This window comes from Cupressus sempervirens, chromosome 11 (genome assembly GCF_028749045.1).
Source record: "Cupressus sempervirens isolate cs-2001-9-10 chromosome 11, ASM2874904v1, whole genome shotgun sequence".
In the NCBI taxonomy this organism is placed as follows: domain Eukaryota; kingdom Viridiplantae; phylum Streptophyta; class Pinopsida; order Cupressales; family Cupressaceae; genus Cupressus; species Cupressus sempervirens.
The window spans coordinates 493,653,034-493,677,459 of NC_143128.1; the positions used below are offsets into that span (position 1 = coordinate 493,653,034).

At 35.1% G+C, this 24,426-nt stretch overlaps 1 protein-coding gene across 15 annotated transcripts in view; it reads right to left on the minus strand.

Moving 5' to 3' along the window:
- Nucleotides 1–24,426, minus strand: part of LOC149530521 (uncharacterized) — a 212,037-nt gene that overhangs the window by 84,272 nt on the left and 103,339 nt on the right. For all 15 annotated transcript variants that reach the window (XM_089810558.1, XM_089810550.1, XM_089810561.1 and 12 more), the window contains exon 5: nt 10,410–10,504. In XM_089810558.1, the coding sequence (XP_089666684.1) occupies nt 10,410–10,504 (95 nt within the window). The remainder of the gene's footprint in view (nt 1–10,409; nt 10,505–24,426) is intronic.

Consider the following 24,426-nt stretch of genomic DNA (forward strand, 5'->3'; position numbering starts at 1 on the left):
TCAGTTGGGCAAAGAGAGAAACCAAAGTCGAGAATCAGGTTTTGTTTCATGATTTTAATTTATTCTGTCATATATCCTTATCAATCAGTCTAAAACCTTCAGAGGTCTAATGAAGTCGAAGAAATATGTCTTTGATATTGTAAATGTCACTGAGCCGAGTCTATAGTTTAGTCAACTGTCCAAGTCGTGTTTTCTTGTCTTATATCTGTTATGGAAGACTGAGAATATGAAATAGTAGTTTTTATTTTATTTTCCATGCATAATTCACCTACCATAATTCATCTTTCTCAATCTAAAAGATCTAACCTCCTCAGTCGGATAAGACTGTAATATTGTATTAATTTCTGGGAAAGATTGTGTAAGAGTTTTTTCATCCACTAGCCATCTGATATATAAAGAAGTATTCATGTTTTGTCAAATAACAATAATACCCCGAGTTCACATCAGTGTTTCAGTTATATTTATTGAACCCGAATAATTTGTAAGGTATCCAAATGCTGCAAGCTTAAACAAGCTACCTTCCATGGAATTCGATTATAGTGACACCAAGGAAAATTCACCTAGCAGAAAGGCCAAAGATTAGTGAAGAGGTGTAAAATCTAACCTGCAAGTCAAATAAAAAATGAATTCAGATAACAAGAAATAAAATACATATGATAGTTGATGCATGTCGTTTTGATGAAACTAGTTGTCAAGTCGAGTGGTGGAGATCGGGTTTAAAAACCCAACTTTGAAATCCTTGGCCAAGGTAGTTAGAGGAAGATGTGCCAAACATGAGATCTTTATTTGTTTGTCTAGATGCTTCAGTTATTTTGGAGAATAACTATTGGGACACTCAAACCACCTGATTACTCGGATGGTTGGACTTGAGAACATCCCAAGCTTGATCTCGAGGTAGGGAGGGTCGTTCTATTAAGTTAGGATGTGTGTGGATAAGTATGGTCCATGGTTGGGAGGTTAAGCCTATGTCAATGCTTCTCATTCACCAATGCCGAGGCTTGGACAAGACAAAGAGAATTCTCTATCATATCTGTATGTTCTTTGCACATTTATTTTATGAAAGTTTAATTAGGTAGCATAGAAATATATGCATGTTTAAAAGTAGTAGTTGTTACTTTATTTTCAGTTGAGCATGTTAGATTGATTCAAATGATAGCAAAGTAATCATTTACTTATTTCCTTACATTCGCTGATGTTAAGATGCAATAGATTTGGTAGCAGTTACTTCTCTCTAGTTATAGTTAGTTAATTAAGATCATAGTCTTGCGAAAGGGTTTTGTTGTTAGATAAATATTTGTTTTACAACGGTTATGAAAAATTGGTATGTTACATATGGTATCAGAGTGTTGGGTTCGACACTAAACCTAAGGCACCCTCCCTTCTTAAAAACCTGAAAGAATTCTAGGTTGACTACAAGATGCAAGTACGTAAAACACCTCGCAAGAAAACTCGATACTCCATCTTTTCCTATCTTATTAGAAACATGACTAAATATGACTACACCTGTTGTTCTATACCCCGAGATAATGAAAATCTGAATCAAGCAATTTAGCGGATAAAGAAGGAAAGAGTTAGGTTGACTCCTGCTAGCAAAGCAACATATAGAAACAAGCTGATTCAAAACTGGAATGCTCGGCAGAGCAATCGTCTCTTGCAATTTCATAAATCCTAGATGGTGCGAGATATGTACCAATCTGAACCAAATTTAGTGTTGCAAAGCAAGATTAAATATTATATTGATGTAAACTTCCTCAATAGAGGAAATTTTGTAAATAAAGTTGCTTAAGTGAAGCAATAAAATAATAAATTAAATTAAATTATTTGAAAATCGTGTGTTGTAAAGCTTTTCTTTGTAGATCTCTTCTTTTTCCACATAATTAACCCAACTGTAAACTAATAGGTGGGAACCATAAACATAAAGATGAACAACAACGAGAACAATGTAAATCAAGATATAATGCGTGAGAACCCTCAATCTTCTAATGAATTGCTACTCGAGATCTTACAAGAAACACAACTAAAGTTAGAAACCATGGAAAAAAGAACGAGTGAAATGGCTGCCCAGATAGGGTAGAACCGTGAGGAAACCCAAACCTCACCACCACCCAGAGCCGAGAAAGAAGTCTCAAAGCGTAACAAAACTTCCTCTCCCAAGCTATTGGAGAAACAAAAGAAGAAAGAGATAGTAGCTGATTTATCAGCAGACATTAAGAAAATAAAACCACCTAAGTTTTTCGGTTCTAAGTTCGGGAAGGAAGCATAAGCATGGTTAACTGAGATGGAACAATATTTTGAGATTAGGAATTTTCCTAAAACCTCAAAGGCAATTTGGGGAATATATCATTTTACCAGAAAAGCTGCAAACTAGTGGGGAAATACCAAGGTTGAGCAGAACATTAGGACCACTGAGATCACCTAGGAGAAATTTGTGAACATATTCTGGAAACATTAGCTGCCGCAAACCTTTTATGATCAGAAGTTTTTAGATTTCCAAACTTAAAACAAGGAGACATGTCAATACATGAGTACTGGGAGAGGTTCACACGATTGCTTAAATATGTGCCAACGTACCAGCAAGACGCCAATTTGAAGGTGAGGAAATTCATCATGGGATTGAACAATAGGATAGGAGGAGTTGTTGATGTTCTTGCTCCTCGAACCATGGAAGAGGCCCTAGAGAAGGCTATTTGGCAAGATTATACAAGATTAGAAAGGATGACTCCATTAGAGACAACAAAAGGAAGGCAACCTAGAATTCAAATGGTGCTGATTTCGGGCCTCGGAAAAAGCAATTTAAGGACTACAAAAACAACAAACCAGAGTTAAAGAGCAATGGGGCTAAGGATGCCAAAAGTAATTATTATATGAATAAAAGCAACAGGAATAATGAAAAGAAAGGACCACCAGGAGGATGTTTTAATTGTGGAGGAGATCATTATTTAAAACAGTGCCCCATTAAACCCAATGTCAACCAGCGACCACATTTACCACAGCAGCAGCAAGTCTTTCAACAAAGGATTCATGCAACTCTAGATAATAGACAAGCAGAGCAGAAGATAGGCCCCATTGAAACTCTGGGTAAGGTTTACGGGAACCCTGTATCCATATTAATTGATACTGGAGCATCTAAATGTTTTATATCACCTAGACTGTTAAGTAGGTTCCCGAAAAGATCTAGTTTTATGGCAAAACAATGGACAATCAAGTATGCTAACCACTCAAGGGCTAAGGTAGAGCAATGCCTATTTGAAGCTCAGGTTGACTTCCCGAATTTCTCAACGGAATTAAACTTATATGTAGCACCCCTCGGGTCATACGACATTATCATAAGAATTAATTGGCTCAATGAACATAAGGCCAAAGTAGATTGTCTTGCCAAAACTGTAAATTGTGTTGATGATCAAGGCAAACCAACAAGCATTTCAGAGATTAAACATGAAATTTGATCAAAACAGATTTCTGCAATGCAACTTAAGAGATATGGGAGGAAAGGCTGTGAGATTTTCGCAATTAGGATTGAGGATACAAGGGAACTTAAAACCACCACCTATAGGGATGACTACATTTATAAAGATGGGGAAATCAATCAAAAGTTAAAAGAGTCCTTCGAAGAAAAATACCCTTATTTGAAGAATTATCAAGATGTAATTCTTGAGGAACTTCCTGGACTACCCCCTTCCTGAGCATTTGATTTTACCATAGACTTGATACTAGGAGCGGAACCCATATCCCGAGCCTGGTATAGGATGACAACTATAGAATTAATGGAATTACAGATTCAACTTCAGGATGTGTTGGATAAGAAGTTGATCCGGCCTAGTGTCTCACCATGGGGAGCCCCACTGCTGTTTGTAAGGAAGAAGGATGGAACCATGAGATTATGTATAGATTACAGGATGCTTAATAAAGTCACCATCAAAAACTGATACCTTTATTAACAAGGATAGATGATCTTTTTGATCAAATGAAGGGTGCACTAGTATTTTCAAAAATTGACTTAAAGTCAGGATACCATCAACTTCGAATAAAAGATGAGGATATACATAAAACCACATTCAGAACCAAGTATGGACATTACGAGTTTACAGTGTTGCCTTTTGGGTTAACCAATGCCCCAACAACTTTCATGAATTTAATGAACAGTATATTTCAAGATTGTTTGGACAAATTTGTATTGGTCTTTATAGATGACATCTTGATATATTCTAAGAACGAGGAAGAACATCAAAGGCATTTAAAGATAGTTCTGCAAAGATTAAGTGAACACAAGCTATATGGGAAATTATCTAAGTGTGCCTTTTACTAGAAAGAAATTCAGTATCTAGGGCACATTATATCAACTCAGGTTATAGCAGTAGATACATCAAAGATAAAAGCAATTAAGGAATGGCCCATACCTAGAAATGTATCCGAAGTTAGGAGCTTTAAGGGGTTAGCAGGATTCTATAGAAAGTTTGTCAAAAAAATTTCAAGGATAGCCTATCTGATCACTTCGCTTCAGAGAAAGGGAAAGAAATTTATTTAGACAGAGAAGTGTCAATCAGCCTTTGAGTTTCTAAAAGAAAAATTGACTACAACACCTATTCTGAGGGTACTTGATCCACAAAAGCAATTCGTAGTTATAACAGATGCATTCGGAGAAGGACTAGGAGGTGTGTTAATGCCGAACGAACAGGTTATTACTTATGAATCTAGGAAATTGAAAAGCTATGAACAAAATTACACACCTCATGATCTTGAACTAGTAGCAATTGTGCATGCCTTGCAAATGTGGAGACATCACTTAATCGGACAACCTTTTGAACTTAGATCTGATCATCATAGTCTGAAGTATATTTTCACCCAACTGAATCTTAATGCTAGACAAAGTAGGTGGCTAGAATTCTTAGCAGATTATGAGTTCGATATAAGTTATATTAAAGGTAAGGAAAACAAGGTGGCAGATGCCCTAAGCCGAAGAAAACACATCTCGGCAATAACTTCTGTAAACTTTAGGTTGAGGGACCAAATTTTACGACACCTGGAATGTGATGAGTTTTATACAAAAATCAGCCTAGCTCTTATTAAAGACCCACAAGATCCTAAGTATTCAAAGTTAAGCTCAAAAGAGGATGGATTATTAAGATACCATAGAGTCTATGTGCCCAACAACCCTGAACTCCAAAGACTAATTTTAGGTGAATTTCACTTAGCCGCATATTCAGAACATCTAGGAGTAACAAAAATGTTATTTGATATAAAACCTCTATATTTCTAGAAGGGGATGAAAAAGGAGATAATTGAGTTTGTAGTAGGATGTTTGGAATGCCAAAGAGTAAAAGTATAACATCGGTACCTAGTAGGCCTGTTACACCCAAATGAAGTACCCGAGTGGAAATGGCAAGTAATATCCATGGATTTCGTACAAGGATTACCTATGACACGAAATCAACACAACACTATTTTGGTTGTGGTTGACAAATTGACAAAGATTACTCATTTTATACCAGGGAATTTATTTGATGGAGCACCCGAGATTGCCCATAAGTTCATAAAAGAGATTTTCAAGTTGCACGGAATTCTGGAGAAAATTATTTTAGATAGGAATGCTAGGATAACTTCCAGATATTGGTGGACATTATTTACAGCTCTGGGCACCAAATTGAACATTAGTTCAGCCTAACATCCTCAGACAAATGGCCAGACAGAACGGGTAAATCAAGTATTAGAAGATCTCCTAAGAGTATACTGTATGAACTGACAGTACCAATGGGAAACATATTTACCCTTGGTAGAATTTGCATATAATAACTCCTATAAGTCCACCACTAGAATGGCTCCCTTTGAGGTCTTGTACAGTCGTAAATGCAGAACTCCAGTGAGTTGAAATCGGTTGGAAGACAGAATCACTAACGGGCCTGAAATACTTCAGGAGATGGAGGAACAAATAATTTAGATTCATCAAAGGTTAAAGGAAGCAAATGACAGATAGAAGAGTTATGATGATGCCAAAAGAACACCTAGAGAATTCTCGGTAGCAGACAAGGTGTTACTAAGGGTTAAGCCTCATAAAAGTACTATCAAGTTTGGCAAGAATGCTAAGTTATCCCCGAGATATGTGGGACCCTTTGAAGTTCTGGAGGTTGTGAACCCTGTAGCTTACAGGATTGCTTTTCCACCAGCCCTTGCCAAGATGCATGACATCTTCCATGTGTCATATCTTAAAAGGTATATTACCCAACATGAACATATGATTGATTGGAAATTACTGTAGGTATGAGACTCAGGGGTGGTAGAGGTAAGACCGCTCAAAATACTCGAGGTACGTAAGCTACACTTATGAAATCGAGAAGTAATGCAATGCAAGGTCCAGTGGGACCAATATGCTGAGGATAATGCCACTTGGGAGGATTATCATAATATTTTTCAAAGATATCCCTATCTTTTCTCTGAAATTGAAAACTGAATATTTATTTTTCTTTCTGTATAACTGACTGAATACTACTTAAGTTTGCCATTATGTTCATTGAGGACGATGAAAAATTCAAAGGGGTGGGTATGCTACATCCCAAATTTTGCCCTAAGTTTTAAATTGATCATAGTCGTTGGTTTTATCGAATTATTTCTTTCTTGATCATGTGAAGTAGTTAATTATAGACGTTGTATCAATTTATTTATTTCCTGATCATGTGATGTGAGTTAGTTAATTATAGACGTTGTAACAATTTATTTCTTTCCTGATCATGTGAAGTGAGTTTGTTAATTATATATATTGTATCAACTGATAATGAGTTATCTCATTCATGATCATGTGAAATGAGTTAGTTATTATAGACGTGGATGGAATCTATAACTGTCAGTAGATGATCGACAATGGTTTTGAATTAACAACTAATATATCTTTGAATTAATCTTGGCGAGAATGTTTTGTTTGGGTGATTACGGGAAGAAGATTGAAGAGAGGGGAAGCATTGCTAAACAGGATCATCAGAAGAGGACGGTCGATTGGTCTAGTCGTCAGAATCGACAGGTTTCACCTAAGACTACCCTAACAAAGATACTGAGACTTGACATGTTGCATTATATGACCACATGAGCTATTAGAAAAACAATATAATAAAAACTTAAATAATCTAAATTAAAAATATGAAATTCATACCTTTGAAGATTTATTATTTGAATTTATTATTTAATCATTATTATATGCCCTCAAATACGAACACATGTATATAAAAATAAGGTGACACCAATGAATTATAAGTTTATAATCTAATGATGCTACTTTATCAATACATACACATGAACGTTTATAAGAATGAACAATAATAATAAAATAATAAATTCAAACTCTTCAATTTCTTATTCTTTCCCTCTTATTTCCTTCTTTTAAAATTCAATTTGAGAGGCATTTGAATGGCTATCTTTATAACTGAAGTTAGCCGAAGAGCCAAGCAACCATATTAAAAGAGTCTCCTTGATCATATTTGATATACCCTTTTTCATTCTGTGTTCCTCTCTATTCTCCAAGAAATCTGCTACATTTTTCTAAGTTTTTCTGCCTCATATTAAACTATTTCTATCCCTGCAAACCCAAACCATTCCTCTGATTCTTTTCATTGAGACCACAATAAAAGAATCACAACAAGGCTATACACGGTGAAAGTCAAGGTTCTCAGTTGGGCAAAGAGAGAAACCAGAGTCGGGAATCAGGTTTTGTTTCATGATTTTAATTTATTCTATTGTATATCCTTATCAATCAGTCCAATAACCTTCAGAGGTCTAATGAAGTCGAAGAAATATGTCTTTAATATTGTAAATGTCACTGAGCCGAGTTTATAGTTTAGTCAATTGTCCAAGTCGTGTTTCCTTGTCTTATATCTGTTATGGAAGACTGAGAATATGAAATAGTAGTTCTTTATTTTATTTTCCATGCATAATTCACTTACCATGATTCATCTTTCTCAGTCTAAAAGATCTAACCTCCTTAGTCGGATGAGACTGTAATAGCAGAAATAATCCACTAACCATCTGATATATAAAGAAGTATTCATGTTTTGTCAAATAACAATAATACCTGGAGTTCACATCAGTGATTCAGTTATATTTATTGAACCCGAATAATTTGGAAGGTATCCAAATGTTGCAAGCTTAAACAAGTTACCTTGCATGGAATTGGATTATAGTGACACCAAGGAAAATTCACCTAGCATAAAGGCCAAAGATTGGTGAAAAGGTGTAAAATCTAACATGCAAGTCAAAACAAAAATGAAATCAAATAACAAAAAATAAAACACATATGATAGCTCATGCATGTCCTTATGATGAAACTAGTTGTCAAGTTGAGTGGTGGAGATCGGGTTTACGAACCCAACTTTGAAATCCTTAGCCAGGGTAGTTAAAGACAGATGTGTTGAACATGAGATCTTTACTTGTTTGTCCAGATGCTTCAATTATTTTGAAGAATAACAGTTGGGACACTCAAACCACCTAATTACTTAGATGGCTGGACTTAAGAACATCCCAAGCCCGATCCCGAGGTAGGAAGGGTCATTCTATTAAGTTATGATGTGTGGGGATAAGTATGATCCGCAGTTGGGAGGTTAAGCCTATGTCAATGCTTCTCCTCTCACCAATGTCGAGGCTTAGACAACGAGACAAAGAGAATTCTCTATCATATCTGTATGTTCTTTCCACATTTATTTTATGAAAGCTTAATTAGGTAGCATAGAAATATGTGCATGTTTAAAAGTAGTAGTTGTTACTCTATTTTCAGTTGAGCATGTTAGATTGATTCAAATGATAGCAAGGTAATCATTTACTTATTTCCTTACATTCGTTGATGTTAAGATGCAATAGATTTGGTAGCAATTAAGATCATAGTCTTGTGAAAGGGTTTTGCTGTTAGATAAATATTTGTTTTACAACGGTTATGAAAAACTAGTATGTTACAATCAAGTTGTAATAAAATTACATGTGATTCTTTAAACAAATTTGGCCCTTTCGTGACAAGATTTGTGTGTTTTGTTCATGGCTTCTACTGGGAATTTGTGAAATGCTTCATTTACTTGGACGCAATTGCTCTTGAGGCTCTATGTTTCTCTGTTATAAGATTTCTTCTTTTCATATTACCTGCATCAGCCTTTGAAATTCGTTAATTATCAAACTGGTTGATTGTAATATCCCCTCCCAAGAGAATTTCATGTATATATCATTATGTTGAGCTATAAATTAAATATTAAATAATATTATTATTTATTTATTAATATTCACCATTAGATAAGTTTGATATAGAAATTTAAACTTATCTAGTAATTAATCCTAATAAAAATATATATATATAATTATAATATAATAATAGTCAAATTTATTGATTTAATAAATAATATAATATTTGGTTACCAAGATAAATGATGGATCATGAAAAGACACGACTATTTAGAGAGACATGAAATAGAATATACAGAAAAGTCATACAAAAGGGAAAGAGGGGAATGCAATTTACAATTAGATCAAAAGGTCAAATGAATACATTGAGCAAAACTTCATATCAAGTGACATCCATATAATAAATCGATTAATACATACAGAGACATATATTCTAAATAAATCAAGAGCAAGTCTGGTGCAGATCAAGATATCGATAGAGATATACACAGATATAAGTCTATGTCAACAAAAATGCAGAATACCTAACACTGCATAGAGATATCGATGACATACATATACCACCATTAAAATCCACGAAGACACAAATAGAATTACTTAGAAATGCCAGCGAATTATACACAGATGCAGCTGCAATGAATACAACCAACATATCTTAGATGATGTCAGTAACTTATGAATAAGCATTCATATCGAATAAGGAATCGAATCACTTAGAGGCAGTAGCTACATTGATAGGAGAATCACACATATGGATTTTGAATAGGAATTATCTGGGCATCATTCTAAGTATACACGATAGGAGTGATTACAAACTAAGTTGTAATTTGATCTTATGCAGGCACAAGGCAAGGAAAAAGAGGAAAACAAAAGAACTAGAAAATTAACTCTAAGATGAAACTAAATAAAGTGATACTCTTCTATAGTGTATGGAATCCAGATTCAAACACCCTTGTAATGGTTTTGAGTAGGATAACAGTAAAAAGGAAATTTTGATCAAAACATCAAACAAAATGGAGACTCAACCAAAGAGACATGCAAACTCACCTCTACAAAAACCATGATATGAATGTTCTACCTTCAGTTGCATGTACCAATTATCACTTCATACATATATCATATGCATGCATCAAGGGCTATTGTAAGGCTTACCAAAAAGCAATACACTTTCTCTACAGGAGATTGTCATTTGTCTTTGTATATCATACAGATAATGCAATCAACATATCTTTCAACTTATATTTTTAAAGGGCGCTTCTTCTTACTTGTATGGATGGTGAGCTTTAACATGCTCTGTAAGGGTGTCGAACAAAGAATCTCGTGTCTTGATTATAAGAAGAACTTCAGAGTCAACCACCACCTGTCAAAACCCAACACATTTAATTGCTTTCAGCTAACATTGCAGACAATCACATATTATGTTCAGACCAATTCTCTTGAAAGAATAAAATACCCACTTTGGAAAACCAGTTTCAAATCACCTAAAAGCAATATGTTCATCTTAAGAGCATAGTGTTAGCAGCGCACCAAAATCTATTTCCTTAGCTTGTTGAATCATGTATTAAGGAATATATTTCATAGTTATATGATGGATGAGAAAGAAAGTAACAAGTAGAATGGCAAATAACTACTTTGCAAAAGGTGTATATATTATTCAAGAGAGACCTTGAAACTATTTCAGAAGTCTTGATTCAAGTTCACAGGACTTCATCATATTCCTATCAAAGAATAACCTATTCAATGTGACATATTCACAAAGAAACACTGAAGAAGTAGGGCCATGCCTACTTTGGAAGTTAAATCATGAACTGAAAGAGTTTCATATGTAGTGGTCCCTAGCACACTAAAGGTAAATAGGGATCACTCAACAACCTAACTGAACAAGTTAAATAAGTAATTTAAGTGTCACTTTCAGCCAAAGATGAAATGTCATTGCAATATATATCTATGTTGTGTGCTTCTACTGTGAATGGATTCAACACCTAAAACACAAAAATACAAAAAACATTTATGAATGTTTTGTTAAAATATGTGTGTGTGTGTGTGTAAAAGCAACAGATGAACACAAATTAAATGAAGGCATATACACCAAGGATTTTATCCTGGGAAACCCCTCCTCTTCAAGGAAAACAACCCAGCCCACAAAACAATGATGTCTTTATTCAGATTCGATGCCAATTACAATATTTTTGTTCCTTATTGATGTCACAGTTGACAGTCAATAATCCTAGAACAGATTTACTCGCAATGCTTCAAAGGTTTTGATCAATAACTCCATAATCAAATACACATAACCACAAAGAGTATATTCAAAACTGATACACAATACAGAAGATATCAAAGTAATACAAAACTGATCATCGTGAATAGTAATCCTCCTCAAAACTGATTACATACACCAAATTCATGAAAAATGACTGCCAAGATATCTTAAGACAAGAAGAAATACATCAAATAATGCAACTGGAGCAATTATAAACATGACCCAAACACAACGAGCATAATCCTGCTAATAACAAAAGAAAGGCAAGCCTCTCAAAACCTGACAAGAGTAACATATGGAAGGGAAGAAGGAAGGTGTAAGTCTTCTTCCATTACACTCATTAAGAGTGACATGAGTAGGTGCTAAGAGAACCGACAGTGACTTGAAGACCAAAAACTCCACAACAATAAGAAACGGCCAGAACAAGTAAAGAAACATGTAACCTCCACAAGATGACTATGCCTCAATAGTGACAATAACACCACACATAAAAAAGAGATACTGACTTGGCAGCTGAGTCATAAAACATGAAAACCAAATTATATAAGATAAAGAACCAACTTGACGAAGGGGAATAGATATGCGCAAGTCTAAAGTTCAAACATCACAAGAGCAATATCGTACATATCAAGAGCATCATAGAAATGTGATCATGACCAAAAACTAAAGGAGGCAAAATCAAATAGCTCAAGAACAAACAAAAGATCAAACTCAAAGATCTAACGAGAATCGTCAAAGGTAGATGATCTCTATCGCTGCTACAATTTTCAACACTCCCTCTTTGCAAGAGAGAGTTCTTCCATCTCATGACAAGTGTACATAGCTGAAACCAAAAACAATGTCAACAAAAATTTCATCATAGATTCTCTCAATAAAATTGCTATCTCATCATTACAATAGTCGCCATAGCTACTCTTAGGGGGTAAAATAAAAACAACAAATTAAGTCATGAAGTCACAAACATGACTGTCGCCATGGCTACTCCCAGAGGGTGGATCCACCATAGCTACTCCTAGAGGGTGGAACAAAGGATTTCACCTCAAACTTCTCTCGCAGAGAACTCATTAACAAGGAATTGCACCTTGAACTTCTCTCACATATAATAGGTCTTGCCCAGTTACATAATGACAAGTTACATGAATCGCCCAACTATGGCTAGACCCAATTAAGGATTGAAATGACAAAGTTCATTTACAACATGGCTATGGCCGATAGGCCAATTAGCCATTAGGTGTACCAGATCAGCCCTAGAAGGGATCCGACATAGCTACACATCAACATATTTAACACAAATAAAGCCTTCTCAAGCATTGGGGGTATGGAGTCTACACTAATATTCTTTGCATTACAAGACCTACCCTCAAGGTCATGCTATGGAGACTAACTTATATAATTGTTTCATTCTATGATAGTTGTGGCCAAAGGTTACCCTTCAAACATGTCCTAGAGTTACCACAACTCTCTCAATCTTGCCTAAAAATGCATAGTGACATGGAGACGAATCCCCATCTTTTTTCCCTGGCATCTCTGAGACGACGATGCACCCAGGACAAGGGGCGGCGTTCCTGCATCCCCAGCGGTACCACCATCGGGTCATTGTTTCACTAAGGATGGGGGGACATCCCCATGTCTCCTATGGGGAAAGGGGGACAGGAACAAGTCCCCTGACCCCTCCTGTGGACGGCAGTGTGTGCCCTATCCAACCAAAAAAAAAAAAGTTTGTTTAAAAAAATTAAACATGTTTTAATATTCTATTGGGCGTATTGAATATCATATGTTGCTCAATATAATCATCTCTATGATGAGATACTCATACTTTTGATATCTATAACTATTATTATTCAATATTTATATAATAGAAGTTATAACTCTTTCATTTTCTCATTTGAGTATTTAAAATTTTAATATTTATTGTTCAATGTTCAATGTTCAATGTTCATTGTTCCACTTTCGTGTTCAATGTTCAATGTTGTAATCTCCCCTCCTAGATAGAGGCATCACTCTAGCTTTGGATTAGCCTATCAGTGGACCCTCGAAGGATAGTCAAGATGGTTAGAGGATCAATTGACAAAGGAGACTTGTTTGGTGGTACATGGACTTCCTCTATTTGGGCTCAAAGCTACACTTTGGTCTTCGTTTGGCTTCATTCGGACATCATTTTCTCTACTTACTATTTGTAGTAAGTGTTGAATCATCGAGATGGATCCCTACTACTTTTAGAAATGAGGTATGGTCATATGCAGCTTGGTCATGTCAACCCTCAGTTTAGATGACATGCAAAGATGAGAAATAACAGAGATATTAATATTTATTTGGCGAAAATAAATATTAAGTTTTGAGCTTATATTATTAAGTTATAATATAATTTAATATTATAACTGAAGTCACTTAATGAAGGGTCAAGTTATCATAGATGGGGCCAAGTGAATAATTAATTATAAAAGAATTATTTATGCACCAACTATAGAGTTTTAAGGGCAAAATTAGAAAGTGGGAATATATCTTTTATCCCACATTGGTCGAAAAGTGTTTGAGCTCTCATAAGAAAAGGATAAAAGGGACTTATAAGCTCATTCTCAAGCATGTTATGTGAATGTTATTTTATGGAGAATATTTGTCTCAGGCTTGTGGATTTTCTGAAGGTTTCAGCCTTCAAGAAGACTGTGAGTATCGACACAAAAGAATGAGAGACTTCTGTGTATCAGCATTCAAAGGCTATGAATTACCAGCTGATATTGCTTTAGAGTTGGCTTCATACGAGAGTCAAATTTGTGCAGATTTGTGGAGATTCCTTTCAATATTGCACATTGATTGTACCTCTAATTTTTGGTGTGGGTTTAATGCTTAGATTATGGCCATTTTTGCAACTGTACGGCTGCTGCAATTAATCTGTTCTGTGTGACCAGAAAAGACAAAATAAGCTCTTTAATAATTCTGCTACTCTTTATCTTATATTTTCCTCCATTTATTTCATATGAATAAATGTAAGAGTTTCATGATGATTCATTGTAATACATGAAGCTATATGGTTATCTACTGAATTTGAATAAAGTTTCAGCATTTCTATTGTGCTTTTTGATGTTATGTCTTTAAAAAATGTTATATTGTAAAGAAACAAGCATAGATGCGCCAGGTTTAGTTAAATCATAGAATTAGCCTAAAGAGTTGGTGAAGGGTTCTTACAAATGCAATGTTCAATACTCAAAGTATTTAAATTTTAGTAAATTACTATTTTACATCTTTATATCTTATATTGTTATACATATTTTTGTTACTAGCATTTTAAGTACCACATGTATAGCATATAGTTTTAAATCTTGAGCCCAGAAATCAAAAGATGATAAACAACAATAAAGAAATCATAAAAAGAGAAACAAAGAACACCAAAAGATATCCTAGGAAACCCTTCTAAAATGAAGGGAAAAACCCAACCACACAACAAAAAATATCATTTTACTGATCATAAATATTCAAGTGTACAATGCCTATCACTTGATGCGATATATATAACTTAGGGAGAAACTCTTCACATACCAACCGACTATCTCTCCAATTTCCCAAATTGTAACTAATTCTTATAATTACAATTACAACTCTTTGAATTTCCATGCCTCAATGCATGTCAAATGACACGTCATTATATTTAATATCACAATTTAAACATAAGTGTCCTTTTCAGCTAAAGGTGACAATAACGGTAATAACGTTCATATTCCAAAGATAAAGCTCTATATTGCAACTATAATCTTCAACACTCTCTTTTAGCCAAATAGAGATCTTTAACTCATTAATCACATAAGGTTGCAACCAAAATGTCAGTGATAAAATATAGATCCTTTAAAATTTCATGAAATCACTCAATATGAAAATCCTGCAAGAAACATAACCAAATTCACTTATAACAGTAAGAGAACAATTTACTCATGGAATCACTCAACATGATAGACCTAAAACAATTATTCATTATCATGGAATCACTCAACATGATAGACCTGAAATAATTACTCATAATCATGGAATCACTCAACATGATAGACAAACAATTACTCATAATAATGGAACCACTCAACATGAAAGATTTGTAAGACTCACAGGTAAGCCTTTAATCATGGACTCTCTCAACATGGAATATCTTGACATGACATCCAACTCCCATCATAGAATCTCTCAATGTGATGACATCATGGACTCTCTCAACATGATGTTCACTATTGCATAGTGAAAGAGTTACCATAGCTGATCTTACAATATTATTGTTAATTTCACATGAATAATAACTCATAAAATAATAACTAAACTCTTTTCCAACACAAGTCTCAAAAATCTACTATACCAAAGTATTATTAACAAATGTAAGAATGCAGGGGATTCAAAACTTCCTCTGAATCACAACCTCTCCCTATGGATCTCGGTGCATCCTACAAGCAAGAATCTTTATTAACCAAACATCACAAATATAATCTTCTTGATCATGCATACAAATATGAACAAGAAATTATATACAAAGATATCAATACTATATGCAATGCATGTAGCCGTTACACATAGGTTGTAATTTCAGGTAAATAATATAGGCTTGCTTGTTAATAGGAATTAAATACTTATCTCTTTGTTGGTGTAAACTAAAGCTCTTTTGGAAATGCCTCACTAGCAAGATGCCAACACAGAGTCTTTGCTTTGGCAGCGGCTAGAGTTTATTCCCACATTTTGACAGTTTATGACCACTACAAGAGGTAAACAAAGAGGGAGTTCCTCCACTTATGCTGATAGTATCCCACGCTTTCATATTCCCAAGCCCATAAAAATTCTTGGCCAAAGAAATTATTAATCATAAGCTTAGAGTCGCTCTCAAACTCTATGTAAATCTTTAAGCGCATGTATTTTCTCCAATTTCGGCCAAAAATAACAACACAGACACATAGAAAAAATCAACTACTACTGAGAAGATGAAGATTTCATGGATGAATGAAAATAACTATTCACCTTTGTTATTTGAGCAGTGTCAAAAATCTTCGCTCAGGGGCGTAGACCTCCATATTTCCTTCTTTTGTAGGTTGGGAATTAGGAAACTCTAAGACAACCATCCAATCATTAGATCCTTCGAATTGAGTGGTAAACATCTTCCTACCATGGGAAAAAAGAATAAATTGAATTCATCTAGTGATTTGTAGTCCAAAATGAGAACCCAAGAAATGGAATGGCAATACAAAAGGGTCGGTTTGATAATTCCTCCGGCAGAAGAAAGTGACTTCAATTTGGAAGCCTCAAATCTGATATGAATGGATTTATACAACACATATGACTACCTTTCTAAAGCGCTTGAGAAAAAAAACATACATAGGGATGAAAGCTCATCTTGCACATCAAGACGATAGAACAATGTTGATAACAAGATACAAATATGAAGAGTTACGAGCGAAGAAGAAAGTTACGAGCAAAGAAGAGATGACTCCAGCATAATGGAACTGATCTTGATGAAGGCAGTGAATTAAGAAAGACATAGGACCATATAAAAACAATGAAGTTGCACAATCAATCGATGTCATGATGACACATCAGAATTCGAGTTGAGTCCAAGAAAGCCTGAAAAGAATGATGCCATATCATCATTCACAAGGAGTCTAATAGGTAGAGATCGACATCTATAAAATTGATGGTTAAAAAGAACCCAACGAAACATGTAGCAATGGAACCAATAGAGAAGACAAAATGGATACAAGAAGAAGCTTGAAAACAGCATAATATAACAACAAGGAACCACAAACGGACGCAATAAAAAAATAAGAGATGATGCATAAAGCGAAAACTTCACATAATGCCAAAACATTGCCTGGACTTCCAACAAAGACGATGATAAGAGATTTCAAAAGCAAGCAAGAAACTGGTGAAAATAAACAAAAGTAGAGCCCAACAAAGCAAAGTTATCCAACTACTTGAGGCCAACCATTAACAATATGATGCAGATCATCAAACACAAGATGCAAAGAAAATAATGGCTCCAAATAAGCACAATTGCATATGGTATGAGACATGGAAGACCTATCATCAAGGGCAGCAATGAGGAACTCCAAAAGAAACACAAAAGAAATGGAGAGAAAAAAAAAAGCAAGCTTAGCTGGGGCAAAATATTGAAGTTAAGTCACTCCAGCACTAGACCAAAATAAAAGCAACTCTTAGGCAGCACTGGCCTAACTTATATTACAATAAATATGCATAAGCTGAACGAAAAATAAATTTCCTTCATGCCAAAATATGGATTAAAAAAAATCTTACACAAATAATCTTATACAAACTCCTATAAAGTTGTTATCAGAAACTAGGCTCTGATACCATGTTAAATCTTGAGCCCAGAAATCAGAAGATGATAAACAACAATAAACAAATCATAAAAGAGAAACAAAGAACACCAAAAGATATCCTGGGAAACCCTTCTAAAATGAAGGGAACAACCCAGCCACACAACAAAAAATATCATTTTATTGATCATAAATATTCAAGTATTTAATGCCTACTGCTTGATGCAATATATATAACTTAAGGAGAGACTCTTCACATAGCAACTAACAGTGTCTCCAATTTCCTAAAACGTTACTCTATTATAATTACAATTACAACTCTTCGAATTTCCATGCTTCAATGCATGTCGAATGACACATGTCATTACATTTTATATTACAATTTAAACATAAGTGTCCTTTTCAGTTGAGGTGACAATAATTTTAATAACATTCATATTTCTAGAGATAAAGATATCTACTGCAGCTATAATCTTCATCATATAGTATAAACACACACCCCAACGCTCATGTCCCTCTGTCGTCATTCTCCCGCCATCCCTAAATTGAGGCCCCTTTTCCCCCCCGCCCGGAAACCTATTCCCCTGTCCTCCCCCTATCCCCCACAGCGGTGTAACTATGTAAAAATGTCATTTGGTCTAAATTGTCACAGCATACAACTCTATTTAGGTACTGCATTTTCTTAAACTTTCTTCAACCTAAATCCTGCATCTTTTGTGAGGTTGATTAATTGGTATGTTTCCACAACTTTCAAGGGACAGTACTTTCAATTGCAGTTTCAAGACATTTGAATAGGGTTTTTTTCACTTACTTTAATAACAAGTTTATATGGCTATGGAACGTGGGGTCCAAGAATGAGGAAAGCTTGTCCCCTCAAATTATAACCTCTCATAAATTAACACCTTGCCAATGTTGTATTGTTTCCCCTTTTCATCATGTATTATGTTAAAAGTCATAATCTGTGACATAAAATAATAATAAACATTAAATAATAAATCAGCATGTTAATTTTAATTTATTATGTGTGATTTAGTTATGTGTTACTTGATATTTAGTGGTTTGGGGAGTTAATAAATTGAATGGATTTTTAAACAAATAGAATATGATCATTGATTAGATTTATGGGATCAAGGCTTGAGCCTCTAGCTCTAATTTGTTTCTCATTTTTCAAAAAGACATCTGATGTCAATCAGAATTATGCCGTTAGCAAAATGTTAAATCTAGCTGTCATGTTGAAACTCTAATGAGCCCTACTACCTCACTCTGAATCTATGTTGTAGAATTCCGTTTTTTGTATTTTGGAAGTTTATATTTTTTTGAGTTTTTGCAATTAATGTGTTTTTATTTTCTTTTCAGAATATGAAAAGAAATCAATAAAAGACATAGGAAATTAATTTGCAAGGTCTCAAACTTTATTCCTGCAATAAAAAAAACAAATGTATACATCTCCATCTATCAAATTTATGCACAACTGTATCTTCAGACTATTATAAAGAACTTCGAATATGTTGAACGAAATCTTGTGTCTCCTGACTATGTTGTTGTAAAATACGTCCCAACACCCAACAAATGCAATAAATTGTAAATGCTACAAATCCAAACACCTAACCAAGGATGTGTATGCTGAGAATTTTGAACATGGCCTCCAATGTTCAACACTGTCTTAAGGAAGATAATTGCAGCCCATAAATTTACTGCTATGTGACGTTAATACTAACCCACATACCTCTGCATTTAACCATGAGATGAAACATTGGATTTCCTTATTCAAACCCTATGCCCAAGTCCCAAACCAGCTACTAAATAATGACGCCAATATGCACAATTCAACAGCATGTAGAGGCTGACTCAAAGTGACAAATACTCTAGGAATATTAACAATTCTGCAGATTATACAATCTTGAAACCCTCACCTCATATTTTCTTCACCAAAAGCAAGTTATGCAGAACAATAATGGATTCCCAACAGCAAATAAATGCACAATTCATTGGCATTTTAAACCAAATCGAAGTTCTAACAAAATCTGAAAGAAAATCACAATTTCTTCAGCTCAAACTTCTCAAACCCTTGGAAAAAGACACAACTTAATAATTATCAAAAGCTCAAGTATATCAAAACTTTTGCAAGGAGTTGTATTTATAACTTTTTAATTCAAAGCTCCACTAATACACCCAACGACTAAAGCTTATTGCTCACACTTTTCACTTAAAAGACTTCCTCATCACACTTTTCACTTAAGTTTTTATTTTGCATTTGGAAGTATATCCAACTTTTGAATATAATAACTCCTTTACAACTCAATGGCTAGAGACTTCTTGTGCACACTTTTCACTAATGAGCCTTCTTTAACACACCATTCAATTAGAACATAAACTAACAAAGTTATTTAATGAAGTCAAACCTAATAAATAACCTCTAGTATGCCTCTTATTATCAAAGCTCAATGAAATATAGAGATAGCATGGACTCCAGGCATCACCACTGAGCACTACTAAAAATAGAAACCCACTCTCCTGACTCAACATAAATAGTAAGTCAAACAAACAGACACCCTCAAATCCAAGTGTTAGCTCATGAGGGTTGCAATGATGAGCTAAGATACCCGTACGCCTGAAACCTACTAAATTGGGAACATCACAGTCCTCCCTCCCCAAGATTGCTTGTCCTCGAGTAATTGCGATCCAATAGAACAACGAACCCCAACCTTCACTAGGATCCCATGGAAAAATGCGCATGATATCTCTGCCATCACCAAATAATCCTTGTAAATACAACACCATCTGTGTGAATGACATATTTTGTAGAGCTACACTCAATGCCAATGTCGGTGATGTAGAAATCAGAACATTACAAGGTAACAACTCAAAAGACAGTCTAGAATTAACCCCTTTTTTTGCACCAAGCTATTATACCAATCATTAGTCTTAAGCACAAACAAACTCTATGCCTAGTAAATAACCTGTACATGGGGATCAAATGTGAAACTGTACACACTCATCACTGTATACACCTTTGAAAACTCCTGAGTAAGACTTATTTGGAAACCTGAAGGGACTAACTGACGTCATGGTGCATCAAGGGAATCCCAAATATGATCCTCACTCATCACCTAAGAGGGACCAATATCAACCTCAAATAGTGGGTAGTCATATGATAGAGTGACATCCATATCAAACAGAGGATCGTTCTCAAAGTGAACTACACCCATATGTTGATTTGAACTAGGTAACTGTGAACTACAAGAGACATGACATGTGACCGCTCTACCTGAATTGTACCATTCCTCTCTAAATATCCACTATCCATTGTATAAAGAGAGATAGTATGTAAATTCCCCTCTGGGATACCTTGCAACACATACCTCTTACCCTAGTGCTCAAACTTCATTCCCATGGAGCGCTAACCAAGGAAAAACTCCTCAATACCCTGTATCCATCGCATCCCTAGCACAATATCCATCTCTCCTAAGTAAAATCACATACAAATCTGACTGCATCTCATACTCACCAAGAAATAGAGAGAGATGTATGTGCCTAGTACAGGTTATTGTGTAGCAATTTGCCACCCTGACTCGAAACCCAATGAACTCCTTCACCCAAAGACCACATAGACTAACAAACCCCTCATAAATGAAATTATGTGTTGTCCCAATTTCTAAAATGTAGATGCAATGATGTCCATCTACCAATCCCCATATTTTGAGAATGGAGGGAAGTGGTAAAACAATAGATACCACTATAGGGGATAGTCTAACACCAAGACCAAACTTAGTAGGGATCCCTTGAACATTGTCATTTGAAACAAGTTGTTGTGAAGATTCAACCTCAACCTCATCATAGTACACCCACATAGAATGGTTTGTCCCTCCATTAGGCCTCAAAGAACAAGAATGTCCTTTCATAAGGTCCTTTGCACCAATAGCAATTGTCTCCTCAAATCCTCTCGTGATCCCTCATCATGCTTTATAGCTGATTTTCTTTTTTCATCAGTAACTGGTGGGTGTCCTCATCTATAGGGGGGGTGGTAGGTTTGGGTTGTGCTTGCTTCTTAGGAGATGAAAGATCCATGCTCCTATCCTTCTTGATGGCCCCCTATAGAAAAGGTGGATCAAATGCCTTAAGCCACCCTTTGACTGGCTCATGTGACCATTCTATAAATAGCATAACCAAGCGTTTCTCTATCACATTAGGAACCATGGCAGTCTCAGAAATTCAGTAATGAAAGACTCTAGAATGCTTATCTCCTTGAACCGAGCAAGATCTTGGAAGAAGTCTCTGGATCCTTCTGATCCAATCTCTCTACTAGTCTATCCATAACCCCCTAGTAGGATGTAATTTGTTCATGATGTAAAGTGACCAACCCATGGTATCACTAGTCATGGGATATACCATCCAGATGCAACATGACGAACCATATAGCATCCTCCTTAGTCATAGGACATAATGAAACATAAATGTCAAGCTTGTGAACCCAAGCTCTAGCTATCATCTTCCCACTTCCATCAAAGTGGTTCATAGTCATCTCGTTGGTTACCTACATTAATTCATTCTATCTAGGCCTCTGTCTCATATCAGGTCAAGGCCTACCTCTAGAGTACTCTCTTTTGTGTCAAAAATCTATCAAAATTCATATTTTGTTTAATTGCATGTGGTAAACCATTACACTCTACATAATGTGCTACCACATCATCTGTATAAGGTTCAGCCTCAGTCTCAGTACTCAACACATCCAACTCAAGCCTCAAGAAGGTAGGCCATTGTGGCCTATCATATTTACCTATATGGTCCATGTTGTCATCTTCTCTAGACTTGTGAGAGATGACTAATACACTCCCCTGTCTTTGTTATGTCCTCTAGGAAGAGAAAGGTATTTGAAAGTTGTTGCAGAACATTAGCAACATGGTGCTTACCATGTGCAAGGTCCTTTAGTGTCTCCCTAGCTTCTCTCTCAATACTATTACCTATACCAGCATCTCTATTATTACATAAACCACCAGCATCTCTATCACCAATAGTGCCAAATTGAATCTCTTGTTCACCTTCACCCAATGGTGAAGTCCCACCCCTGTAAGTGTAATGTTCTCCAAGTATAAACCTTCGTGCCATAAATGAACCCAATTCCCTGTAGGCTCCCAGAAAACCACTCTGACACCACTATAATGAGCCCTACGGCTTCACTCTCAATCAATGTTGTAGAATTCGTTTATTTTCTTTTTTGTATTTTGGAAGTTTATGTTTTCTTGTTTGTTTGCAATTTATGCATTTTTATTTGCTTTTTCAAAATATTGAAAGAAATAAATACAAGGGATAGGAAAGTGATTTGCAAGGTTTCAAACTTTATTCTTGCAATAAAAAAAACAAATGTATACATCTCCATCTATCAAATATTTGCACAACTTTATTTTCAGACTATTATAAAGAACTTGCAATATGTTGGACGAAATCTTGTGTCTCCTAACCAAGTATGTTCTTGTAAATTGAGTCCCAATGCACAACATACGCAATAAATTGTAAACACAACAAATCCAAACACCTAAGTTGTTGTCTAGTGTGGATCTTGATTTATCCCCAAGTGGGATATTGTTAGTTTGTGGTGATAGATTAGGGAAGTACTATACACTCACCATAATTCCTTGGTGGCCAAAGGCATAACACCCTAGGAAAAAAAAATTGGGGCTATATTATCAGCAATTTTTCCATTGGCCGACATGTAATTATGTTATCCCTAATTTATAAGCGGAAAAAATCTTGTATAAAATGGCTTAGGGTTAGAGATTTCATTGAGTATGATGAGATTATAGCTTCTTGCAGTGGTATTCAGTTGTAAGCGATTACAGATTGTAATCAAGTTGTAATCACTAGATAATAAAAATATCGGACTCCCTGTTTGGTTAACATAGCCAAGGCTTTGGGTGAACCTCGTTTAATCTCTATGTCTTGTGTTCTTTTCTATGTGCATTATTATTTTCTGATATTGGATATATTTGCATGTAATTGTTGTTTATGTCTCATTAATCCTAACATAACCAAGGACATGGATGCTGAGAATTTCCAACGTAACCTCCAATGTTCCACACTGCCTTAAGGAAGATGATTGCAGCCCATAAATTCATTGTTGAGTGATGTTGATCTTAACCCGCAAACCTTTGCGTTTAAGCTTGAGATGAAATGTTGGATTTCCTTATTCAAACCCTATGGCCAACTCCCAAACCAGCTATTGAATAATGACATCAATAAGCACAATTCACCAGCATGTAGAGGCTGACTCAAAGTGCCAAATACTCTAGAACTATTAACAATGTCTGCAAATTATACAATCTTCAAACCCTAACCTCATATTTTCTTCACCAAAAGCAAGTTATGTAGAACAATAATGGATTCCCAACAGCAGATAAATGCACAATTCATTGGCATTTGAAACCAATTCAAAAATCTGAAAGAAATTCACAATTTCTTCAGCTCAAACTTCTCAAACCCTTGAAAAATGACACAACTCAAAATTATCAAATGCTCAAGTATATCAAAACTTTTGCGAGTTGTATTTATAACTTTTTAGTTTAAAGCTTCACCAAGACACCCAACGGCTAAAGCTTATTTCTTACACCTTTTACATAGGAGACTTCCTCATGACACTTTTCACTTAAGTTACAATTTTGCATTTGGAAGTAAATCCAAATTTTAAATATGATAATTGCTTTACAACTTAATGGCTAGAGTCTTCTT